Source organism: Hylobates moloch, unplaced genomic scaffold (assembly GCF_009828535.3).
Source record: "Hylobates moloch isolate HMO894 unplaced genomic scaffold, HMol_V3 SCAFFOLD_11, whole genome shotgun sequence".
NCBI classification, from domain to species: domain Eukaryota; kingdom Metazoa; phylum Chordata; class Mammalia; order Primates; family Hylobatidae; genus Hylobates; species Hylobates moloch.
This window is the reverse complement of record NW_026652286.1, coordinates 95841709-95853131: the sequence shown is the minus strand read 5'-3', so window position 1 is coordinate 95853131 and position 11423 is coordinate 95841709. Positions and strand designations below refer to the sequence as shown.

At 45.3% G+C, this 11423-nt stretch overlaps 1 protein-coding gene and 2 non-coding genes across 3 annotated transcripts; all 3 read left to right on the top strand.

The window, feature by feature from the left end:
- Positions 1-138: 138 nt before the first annotated feature.
- Positions 139-4781, top strand: HSPA8 (heat shock protein family A (Hsp70) member 8). The gene is made up of 9 exons (XM_032167746.2): positions 139-240; positions 971-1180; positions 1486-1691; positions 2015-2167; positions 2259-2814; positions 3020-3222; positions 3457-3655; positions 3800-4032; positions 4360-4781. The coding sequence occupies exons 2-9, from the start codon at positions 976-978 to the stop codon at positions 4543-4545; spliced, it is 1941 nt and encodes a 646-aa protein (XP_032023637.1). The 5' UTR covers positions 139-240; positions 971-975; the 3' UTR covers positions 4546-4781.
- LOC116477616 (small nucleolar RNA SNORD14) lies at positions 2861-2948 on the top strand. Its single transcript, XR_004250560.1, has one exon. It is a non-coding gene; the product is annotated as a small nucleolar RNA SNORD14 (small nucleolar RNA).
- LOC116477618 (small nucleolar RNA SNORD14) lies at positions 3286-3372 on the top strand. The gene has a single exon (XR_004250562.1). It is a non-coding gene; the product is annotated as a small nucleolar RNA SNORD14 (small nucleolar RNA).
- Positions 4782-11423: the final 6642 nt, after the last annotated feature.

Below are 11423 nucleotides of genomic sequence, written 5' to 3'. Positions count from 1 at the left end.
GAAGGGGGCGGGGCCCGAGGAGTGGAGCCGGGCTTGTGATTGGGTCTTGTAAGGGCAGCCGGGCGTCTATTGGTCGGGGAAGCCGTAATGACAGGGAGCAGGGGCGGGCCCCTTCTGGAAGGTTCTGAGATAGGGTATAAGAGGCAGGGTGGCGGGCGGAAACCGGCCTCATTGAACTCGTCTGCAGCCCTCGGGATTGTTGCGGCTTTCTTCTTTATTGGCGCTAGGCCTAGACACCAGGTAAAACCTCTGCTCAAGAGTTGGGTTGTGGGTCTGGGAGCTTGCAGCTTCCACACAGGCCGGTTGGGCTTGCTGAGGCCTGGAGGGTTTTGAGAATCTTGTCGAGGCGAGTGTGCGGCCCCTTCCACCGGCATAAGGGGCCTCAGTTTTCGGTGGGATGGCAGCGGCGTTTGGTTGCAGCCGGTAGGACGGAAATCTAGGGAGTGGGCCGCAGTGGCCCCAGGGGAGGCTGGGAGACGCCCGGTGACCGCGTGGCGGGGGAGGGTTGCTGCGTCGGCTTGTCTGGCGCGCAGGGAAGTGGAGCCAGCGTTTTCTTTGCCCCGGTTCCCTGCTTACTTCAGTCCCACCGTGGTTTTTCAAAGCCGTTCTTGGCGTGCTTCCAGTATCGGGGTGCATTCTGGAGTAAAAAGCCCGTTGACTCTGGGGGGCACTGGCACCTGGCGAGGGAGAGGAAGAGAGTGGTCAGCTTGGGGTTAAGACCACGTGTTAAGCAACGCCCCAGGCCCTTTGGGTAGATGGGTCCTTCATCTAGGGCGTGCTCTGCTGCGGTTGGCACGCAACCTGGACTGCAGCACTAGTTGTGGACCTCCCGCGTGCTTAGACAGGAGGTGATGGGCGCTATTACCTCTTGGCAGTGGCCATACCTTTTTCTTGGTTATGTGTTCTTTTAAGGGATGAGGGAAATACTTTGATTGATTGAATTTTTAAACCGGATTTTTCTTTTCTTCAGCAACCATGTCCAAGGGACCTGCAGTTGGTATTGATCTTGGTACCACCTACTCTTGTGTGGGTGTTTTCCAGCACGGAAAAGTAGAGATAATTGCCAATGATCAGGGAAACCGAACCACTCCAAGCTATGTCGCCTTTACGGACACTGAACGATTGATCGGTGATGCCGCAAAGAATCAAGTTGCAATGAACCCCACCAACACAGTTTTTGGTGAGTTACTAATTTTAAATGACAGAACAAATTTAACAGGGCTAGGAAGCAGAAAAGTTTATGAAACGTGAGGGGGGAGTTTTTTGTTTTTAAAAAAACTGAGCTGAGAGACTTGTTCTCAAGTCTGTTATAAAACATGGTGTAGAGAAATCTAGATAATGTAGGAGGTCGAAGTTTGAACCTTTGCTACCTATGTGGTAGCTGAATTCACCTACCTATGAACTCTTACGTATTTGAGTAATCATGGACTTGGGTTTTAGAAGAGGTGTGAAATTGAAAGTGTTTTCATTTGATACTTTTCACAGATGCCAAACGTCTGATTGGACGCAGATTTGATGATGCTGTTGTCCAGTCTGATATGAAGCATTGGCCCTTCATGGTGGTGAATGATGCTGGCAGGCCCAAGGTCCAAGTAGAATACAAGGGAGAGACTAAGAGCTTTTATCCAGAGGAGGTATCCTCTATGGTTCTGACAAAGATGAAGGAAATTGCAGAAGCGTACCTTGGGAAGGTGAGGTTTGTTTTTCAGTATGGGGTGCGTTCCGGAGTAGTTAAAAGCCCTATGACTCCTGTGGGGGGCACTGGCATCTGGCAAGGGAGGGGAACAGATGGGGCTCAGCTCAGGGTTAAGACCACGTGCCCAACAAATGCCCTAGGCTCTCTAGGTAGTTGAGTCTGTCGACACCAGAAACCAGCGAATCTTGACAATTACACAGTAATTTACGTTTTGGGGGGGTGCTCCAGCTGTTCTTTCACCAGCATTAATCCACTTGCTGGAGTTTGCATATGTAAGTTATAATAGTTGTCAATTTGTGGTCTTTTCCTTATTCCTAGACTGTTACCAATGCTGTGGTCACAGTGCCAGCTTACTTTAATGACTCTCAGCGTCAGGCTACCAAAGATGCTGGAACTATTGCTGGTCTCAATGTGCTTAGAATTATTAATGAGCCAACTGCTGCTGCTATTGCTTACGGCTTAGACAAAAAGGTATGTATGTACCATTTGTGATGCAAGTCCAGGTTATTTTAAGATTAATTTGATCCATCAGAAATTTAAATGGGATTGTTTTTAATGGCAGGTTGGAGCAGAAAGAAACGTGCTCATCTTTGACCTGGGAGGTGGCACTTTCGATGTGTCAATCCTCACAATTGAGGATGGAATCTTTGAGGTCAAGTCTACAGCCGGAGACACCCACTTGGGTGGAGAAGATTTTGACAACCGAATGGTCAACCATTTTATTGCTGAGTTTAAGCGCAAGCATAAGAAGGACATCAGTGAGAACAAAAGAGCTGTAAGACGCCTCCGTACTGCTTGTGAGCGTGCTAAGCGTACCCTCTCTTCCAGCACCCAGGCCAGTATTGAGATCGATTCTCTCTATGAAGGAATCGACTTCTATACCTCCATTACCCGTGCCCGATTTGAAGAATTGAATGCTGACCTGTTCCGTGGCACCCTGGACCCAGTAGAGAAAGCCCTTCGAGATGCCAAACTAGACAAGTCACAGATTCATGATATTGTCCTGGTTGGTGGTTCTACTCGTATCCCCAAGATTCAGAAGCTTCTCCAAGACTTCTTCAATGGAAAAGAACTGAATAAGAGCATCAACCCTGATGAAGCTGTTGCTTATGGTGCAGGTAACAATGATATCTCAACCCTAAAGGCAGGCAGGCCCAAGGTGACTCGCTGTGATGAGTGATTGTTAAACATTCGTAGTTTCCACCAAAAGCTTGGCTAATGATGGCAACACCTTCCTTGGATGTCTGAGCGAGTGATAGTTTTTAAAACAGGAGCTATGTACTGGGTTTTAACTTTTTTTTTAACGTTAACTTTGTTTGTTAGCTGTCCAGGCAGCCATCTTGTCTGGAGACAAGTCTGAAAATGTTCAAGATTTGCTGCTCTTGGATGTCACTCCTCTTTCCCTTGGTATTGAAACTGCTGGTGGAGTCATGACGGTCCTCATCAAGCGTAATACCACCATTCCTACCAAGCAGACACAGACCTTCACTACCTATTCTGACAACCAGCCTGGTGTGCTTATTCAGGTATGTTTCTGTGCTTCTCTTGTTTGGCTTACTGATACCAGATAAAGGGAAGTCTTGACTGACTCGCTGTGATGATGGATTCCAAAACCATTCGTAGTTTCCACCAGAAAGTCTTATGTTGGCCAGTTCCTTCCTTGGATGTCTGAGCGACCATTCTTCCTTACTTAGCAGGACTCCAGCACTATCACAGAGACCTGAAGTCCATTGCGGTAATTTGTTTTATTCCCTACCAAGGTTTATGAAGGCGAGCGTGCCATGACCAAGGATAACAACCTGCTTGGCAAGTTTGAACTCACAGGCATACCTCCTGCACCCCGAGGTGTTCCTCAGATTGAAGTCACTTTTGACATTGATGCCAATGGTATCCTCAATGTATCTGCTGTGGACAAGAGTACAGGAAAAGAGAATAAGATTACTATCACTAATGACAAGGGTAAGTAGGCACATATGGCACTGTCATCTGGTCTTGACACAGGGATGATAATAGTATTCAATTGAGTTTCTGGTGCCTAAGGGCATCTAGCTAAGAGAAACTAGAGTTACACGGGTAATTTAAGGCTTTTAATTTCTTTACTAGGCCGTTTGAGCAAGGAAGACATTGAACGTATGGTCCAGGAAGCTGAGAAGTACAAAGCTGAAGATGAGAAGCAGAGGGACAAGGTGTCATCCAAGAATTCACTTGAGTCCTATGCTTTCAACATGAAAGCAACTGTTGAAGATGAGAAACTTCAAGGCAAGATTAATGATGAGGACAAACAGAAGATTCTGGACAAGTGTAATGAAATTATCAACTGGCTTGATAAGAATCAGGTTTGTGATTCCCCCCCCTGCCCCCCACTCAATGGAGGGGAAGGGGATGGTAAACCAAGCTTGGGCAGGATTTCAGTATAGGGTCACAATGATGAATGGTTCAAAACATTCGCGGTTTCCACCAGAATTCAAGGTGTTGGCAACTACCTTCCTTGGATGTCTGAGTGACCCCAAGATATTAAGGAAGAATAAGGCCCTATTTTAATGTTGGCAGTGGCCCTCTTGTAAGAGTTTGTGCCAGACTTTCAGTATCAAGATTGCATCAGGGTTAAAGAAGGGTTATTAACATTAAAAGAACTTCTAGTAATTGTTTTTTCTCTTTCTCAGACTGCCGAGAAGGAAGAATTTGAACATCAACAGAAAGAGCTGGAGAAAGTTTGCAACCCCATCATCACCAAGCTGTACCAGAGTGCAGGAGGCATGCCAGGAGGAATGCCTGGGGGATTCCCTGGTGGTGGAGCTCCTCCCTCTGGTGGTGCTTCCTCAGGGCCCACCATTGAAGAGGTTGATTAAGCCAACCCAAGTGTAGATGTAGCATTGTTCCACACACTTAAAACATTTGAAGGACCTAAATTTGTAGCAAATTCTGTGGCAGTTTTAAAAAGTTAAGCTGCTATAGTAAGTTACTGGGCATTCTCAATACTTGAATATGGAACATATGCACGGGAAGGAAATAACATTGCACTTTATAAACACTGTATTGTAAGTGGAAAATGCAATGTCTTAAATAAAACTATTTAAAATTGGCACTATACAATTGTTTTGAGTCTTTAAATAGCCTCCCAGGCCAGATGGTGTGGGAGAAGGAGGCTTAGGTGATTATGTGAATCTTACTACCTTCCCCCCCTTTCTCTTAAGCTTGAGTTAACAAGGGCTGGGTGGCAAGTTGTCCTTCAGAGTATTGTGGATGGTACGTTTTAGAATTCAGAGTTTTGAGAAGGGGAGCATGAGAAATTGGATCTGGATCAAACTAACCTTAGTCCTTAGGCTAGAAAGGCAGAAAGCTGACTTAATGTTTTCTTAAACCTATTCTGTGTGTAATCCTGCCTTAGGAGCAGAGGCTAGGAGCAGAGGCTGGCTTTACTGGAGAGTTGTGCTAGATGAGTAAGAATTTAGAGATCAGAACCAAATACTGGGCAGTGAATGTTAAGCTACATGGCAGAGGTATCTTCAAATCTCAATCCCTTGTATGAGTCACTGTCCTGTGGGCTTCTATTTCCTCTACCTGAGTTAAGATTATTCAGAAGGCCAAGGGGATGGAGCTAACCTGCCACCTGGTTAAGGTCCCAACAGTGAATTGTGGTAGCCTAGGGGGGAGTAGGCTGTTAACTGTAATTACATAGATGACAGATTTCAGTGGTCTAGCTAATCTTAGCATATGCCAAAAAGCTAATTCATGAAGGAGCTGCAGGTTTTTTTCCCTTTGGTACTGAAGATGTACTAATGTCTAGGTATCTCAATGGAATTTATAGCACGATTTGATACACTTCTCATTCCGTATTTTCTCCAAGGTTACAAAAAATGACAAGTAGTACACTTTTTTTGAAGGGTTTTACTCTTGTTGCCCAGGCTGTAGTGCAGTAGCATGATCTCATTGGATCTCTGAGTGCAGTGGTGCAACCCCTGTCTCGGGTTCAAGGGATTCTCCTGCCTCAGCCTCCCAAGTAGCTGGGATTACAGCCATGTGCCACCAGTCCTGGCTAATTTGTATTTTTTAGTAGAGAGGATTTCTCTGTGTTGGTCAGGCTGGTCTCCCTACCTCAGGTGATCCACCCGCCTCAGCCTCCCAAAATGCTGGGATTACAGTCGTGAGTCACCGCGCCTGACAGTAATGCACATTTTTGGCATGTTCCTTTTTTTTGGGTGAGAATCTTACCTGGGCTGCAGTTCTTCATAGGGGTGTGTTTTCTGCAGGCTGGACTGGAACTCCTGGGTGCAAGTGGTCACCCAGCCTTAGTTCCAAGTAGCTGGTTCTACAGGCGTATGTCACTGTACATGGACATACCATGTATTTGAGATGTTACAAACTTTTTTGATGACTCAATGAGATTAAAGGGTAAATACGTTTTTATCTTGTTTCACATGGAATCTTAAAATTATGTGGAAGGTTTTCAGTGGTAGCTGTTACTGCAAATTTTTGAACTTAATGTTAGCTTAATGTTTCATTAACGAAACACAAAATTAGAGGAGTAAATATGGCAGTGTTTCCCCTATACAGATACCTTGTTGGACATGTATAGTAAGGAATTGGGGCCTGGGAAGGTGAGAATATTTGTTAGGTTTTCTCAGTTATTTGCATTATATTTTCATCTATTTATAAACCAGAATGTGTTTATAGATGACACTGAGGCTCAGGTGGACACTTAATGTCATCACATAGTCTAATCTGGGGAAATGGATTTTTTTTTTTTTTTTTTTTGAGACCCAGGCTGGAGGGCAGTGGTGCGATCTCACTGCAAACTTTGCTTCCCACCTTTGAATCCTCCCACCTTTGCGTTCTCCCACCTGAGTAGCTGGGACACCATGTCCAGCTAATTTTTATATTTTCTATAGAGTGGGGGTTTTGCCATGTTGCCCAGGCTAGTTGAATTTTTGGCCTCAAGTGGTCTGCCCCACCTTGACCTCCCAAAGTGCTGAGATTACAGGTGTGAGCCACTGCGCCTGGCCTATTGTTTGTAATCAGGCTTCTGCTGTGGGCCAGTAGTTTAAAAAGCCAATAGAGATGTTTAAACCTTATAAATGTCTAATTAGCTGTTTATTCGGTAAGGCTTAGAGGAAGAGAAGGTAACCATAGGGACAGCAATGTCTACCACTTCCCATTCAATTTCGAGTTAATAGCATTTGCTCCTCCCCCTATTTGATTCTCCAAATAACCTTACAATGGAGGGATGTTTGGATGCTCTGACTGCGTGCACAAATCTACACGGTGGCAAAATTTGCTTTTGCAAGTTACAGTAAGGAGGTTTTAGTTTATAAGAGGAAACTCCATGACCTAGATGGTTCTGTCCCTGCTGCAGAGGGCACTACTGGACTGGACTGGGAAGACAGGCCAATAAATTTAATCTCTAGGTCCAGTTTAGGAGTTACATGCAGGTTTCTGGTGAACTTGGCAATGTAATTATTTTTTTAAATGTGCTTTTATTACTATAGACATTTTTCTTTTTTCTTTTTTTTTTTGGAGATGGGAGTCTTGCCCTGTTGCCCAGGCTGGAGTGCAGTGGCGTGATAGCTTGCTGCAGCCTCCGCCTCCCGGGCTCAAGCAATTCTGTCTCAGTCTCTTGAGTAGCTGGGACTACAAGTGCACGCTGTCACACCCAGCTAATGTTTTGTATTTTAGTAGCGATGGGGTTTCACCGTGTACCCAGGCTCAGTATCCTGAGCTCAGGCAATCTGCCCGCCTCCCAGAGTGCTGGGATTACAAGCATGAGCCACCATGCCTGGCCCTTAATACACTTAAACTTCTAAGGCAATAGTCTTAAAGCCACAGCAATAAAATTCTCCAACAATATTACTACAATATTTGTTACATGTAAAATTAAAAAATGACAATGCCCTTGAAAAATCCTTTGTCCAAACAATATTGAGTACGTATAATGTTCCAGGCTTTAGGCTTTCAAAGGAAAAGTGGTCTTTTGGATTCCGTTAAGGTGGGATGAAGTGGTTGTAGTACATAAATAGGAAATGCTGAGAATTTCCATTTCTGTGGGTCTCCGTACTGATGTAGTTATCTTTGTCCACTAGATGGCAGTAGCTATAAAACTATCAAAGTACCCCGGGGGAAGCTGCTGTAGCATTGTCTATGCTGTTTGTTGTGCTTTCTAGCTGGAAGTACAGCAAATAATGAAGAAGGAAAAGGAAGTCAGCTCTGAATATCCACAATTACCTTCCAGGCAAAGAGGCAAAGCATTCTTTTTTCCTTTTTTTTTGAGATGGAATTTCGCTCTTGTCGCCCAGGCTGGAGTGCGATGGTGAGATCTCAGCTCACTGCAACCTCCGCCTCCTGGGCTCAAGCAATTCTCCTGCCTCAGCCTCCCGAGTAGCTGGGATTATAGCCATGCACCACCATGCCCGGCTAATTTTGTGGTTTTGGTAGAGACACGGTTTCTCCATGTTGGTCAGGCTGGTCTCGAGCTCCCGAGTTCAGGTGATCTGCCCGCTTCAGCCTCCCAAAGTGCTGGGATTACAGGTGTGAGCCACTGCACCTGGCCCAGCATTCTCAACTGAGCAAGTGCCCTGCTCAGGTGGGAGTAATGGCTTGAGTTGAGATCTCAGGATACTTGGGTGATGGGTGTGGGGGGACGGGTAATACAGGTTTAGAATACGGAGGGTGAGGTGAAGAAAAAGCTCAGAGAATATAGCCTTTACTGAGCCACATTGGCTAGTTCAAGTCCCCATGTTATTTCCCTCATCCCCCTGAACTGCTTCTGGGTTTCTCAACACACTTTGGTGAAATGCTTAAATTCCTCACGAAGCTCACCCAAGAATGGAGAAACACCTGTGTGCACACCTGTGTTCCCAGTGTCTGGCACATAAGCAGCATATATTTGTCAAGTGAATGAATAAAAAGGGGTGGGTGAAGCAGGTACCCAAGAGGGTAGAATGTGCTCCCTTTGTGCTTTATAATAGTCTGCTCATGATCATCTCTCTTGGAAGAGTGGGAAGGTGGTTGCTGGATGAGCTCAGACTCACTCTCTGTTCCTTGCAGGGTGGGGAGCCAACATTAGAGTTGCATGCGATGAGAAGGAAGTGATCAAACCTGGAGCAGCTTTGGGTAAAGGAAAGTTGGCAATAACAGAATTGCCAAGATCTTGACTGGAATAAAGGTTCACCTGGTGTCTTTTTTTTTTTTTTTTTTTTTTTTTTTGAGACGGAGTCTCGCTCTGTTGCCCAGGCTGGAGTGCAGTGGCGCAATCTCGGCTCACTGCAAGCTCCGCCTCCCGGGTTCACGCCATTCTCCTGCCTCAGCCTCTCCGAGTAGCTGGGACTACAGGCGCCCGCCACCACGCCCGGCTAATTTTTTTTGTATTTTTAGTAGAGACGGGGTTTCACCGTGGTCTCGATCTCCTGACCTCGTGATCCGCCCGCCTTGGCCTCCCAAAGTGCTGGGATTACAAGCGTGAGCCACCGCGCCCGGCTACACCTGGTGTCTTTACATTGCCCCTGAGATCTGGGCACTATGTGGAGTCAGTGGGATGAGCAGAGACAGTGTAGCTAGTCTGCAGTATGAGAAGACTGTCAGGGCCTGCCTGGAGCAATGGGGCCTGTCCTAGAACACTGGGCCACAGCACAGAACATTCAGAGCATGCAGCCAGGCCAGTTTTTTTTTTTTTTTTTTTTGAGACAGGGTCTTGCTCTGTCACTCAAGCTGGGATGCAGTTTCATGATCACAGCTTACTGCAGCCTCCGCCTCCTGGGCTCAAGTGGTCCTCTTCCTAACTGGAACCACAAGTGCATGCCACCACGCCCAGCTAATTTTGTACTTTTTTGTGTAGAGACAGGGTTTTGCCATGTTGCCAAGATAAAGTCAGAGACACTATCAAGAAAGTGAAAAGCAAACCCATAAAACTAGATAAAATACTTATAAATCATATATCTGATAAGGGACTGTTACCCCGAATATCTTAAAAACACTCATAACTCAAAAAGACAACCCATTTTTTAAAATGGGCAAAATGTCTGAATAGACACTTCTTCAATGAAGATAGACAAATAGCTAATAAGCACATGAAAAGATGCTCAACATTAGCCACCAGTGAAATGCAAGTTATCACAGAGATAGAATTGCTCATACATTAGGATGTCTATAATCAAGCTGGCAAGAATGTAGAGAAATTGGGACCCTCATACACTGTTGGTGGTATAGCCATTTTGGAAAACACTCTGATGGGGCTGGGTGCTGTGGCTCACACCTGTAATCCCAGCACTTTGAGAGGCCGAGGAGGAGGGTGGATGACCTGTGGTCGGGAGTTCAAGACCAGCCTGGGCAACATGGTGAAACCCCATCTCTACTAAAAATACAAAAATTAGCCGGGTATGGTGATGTGCGCCTGTAATCCCAGCTACTCCGGAGGCTGAAGCACAAGAATCGCTTGAACCCAGGAAGCAGAGGTTGCAGTGAGCTGAGATCACGCCACTGTACTCCAGCCTGGGCAACAGAGTGAGACTCTGTCTCAAGAAAAAAAAAAAAAAAGGAATTGAGTACTGATATGTGGTACAACATAGATTAGCCTTAAAAACATTATGGTAAGTGAAAGAACCCAGTCACAAAAAAAAACCACATATGATTCTATTTATATGAAATGTGCAGAATAGGAAATCTTTTAAGACAAAAAAGATTGATGGTTGCATAGGCTGAGGGGAAAAACAGTTGGGGAGAAATACAGAGTGATAAAGGGCATGGCATATTTGTTTTGGGGTGATCAGATTTTTCTAAACTGATTGTGATGATTGCACAATTCTGTAAACTAAAAATATTGAATTATACACTTCAGATGGGTGAACTGTATGATCTCAATAAAGCTTTACATACATTAACCGAAAAAGAAAGAGGCGTAGGGCTGGTTTCCCCTGCAAGGAGAAAAGAGAAAGCGAGACAGAGAAAGAGACAAAGGCCTACCATTGTAATTGGGAACATGGATGAGGAAGAACAATATTGCTCAGCTCAAGGCTGAGGTGGGTGGATTGCTTGAGGCCAGGAATTCAAGAGCAGCCTGGGCAACATGGCAAAATCCCATCTCTACTAAAATACAAAAATTAGCTGGGCATGGTGGCATATGCCCGTGGTCCTAGCTGCTTGGGAGGCTGAGATGGGAGGATGGCTTGAACCTGGGAGGCAGAGGTTGCAGTGAGCTGAGATGGCACCACTGCACTCCATCCTGGGCGATGGAGTGAGACTCTGTCTGCCCCCCAACTCCACAAAAAAGAAGGAAAAAGAAAAAAAAAATAAGATTCTTACTCTCAAAGAATGGAATAATCATGGCTGTGCTGGGTTTACTGGTTTTTTTTTTTTTTGGTAGTTTTATGATTTTATTTTATAATCAGCAGTTAGCGCTCATCCATGTTGACAGTCTGTACATTTTTGAAAGTGGTAACAGGTACATAGGTACAGCGCTTTTTTTGGTGAATCTTCATGTTTTCTGTGCACATGGATATGGATATAGTATGGAACATTCCTTATTCCTTTGGCCCAGACAGTTTTGTTAAGCCCGATATCAATGTGCACATCTGGAGTCCCCATCTCCATGGCAAATTTCCGGATCTCTCTGAGTGCCCGAGGGGCACCCTTTTTGAAGCCCACTTCATGGATGCGCTTGTAAATGTTGATGGTGCAGTCTCAGATGATCACCTGCGCTGATGGCAAAATGGCCCTTCTCACCACCCTTCTCTGCAAG

What these genes read in the sequence shown, in the direction of transcription:
- HSPA8 (XM_032167746.2), top strand. Translation starts at nt 976, where the DNA reads ATGTCCAAGGGACCTGCAGTTGGTATTGATCTTGGTACCACCTACTCT. An exon ending in CTTACGGCTTAGACAAAAAG is followed by an intron (nt 2,168 to 2,258) that starts GTATGTATGTAC and finishes TTTTAATGGCAG; the next exon opens with GTTGGAGCAGAAAGAAACGT. An exon ending in AGCCTGGTGTGCTTATTCAG is followed by an intron (nt 3,223 to 3,456) that starts GTATGTTTCTGT and finishes TTCCCTACCAAG; the next exon opens with GTTTATGAAGGCGAGCGTGC.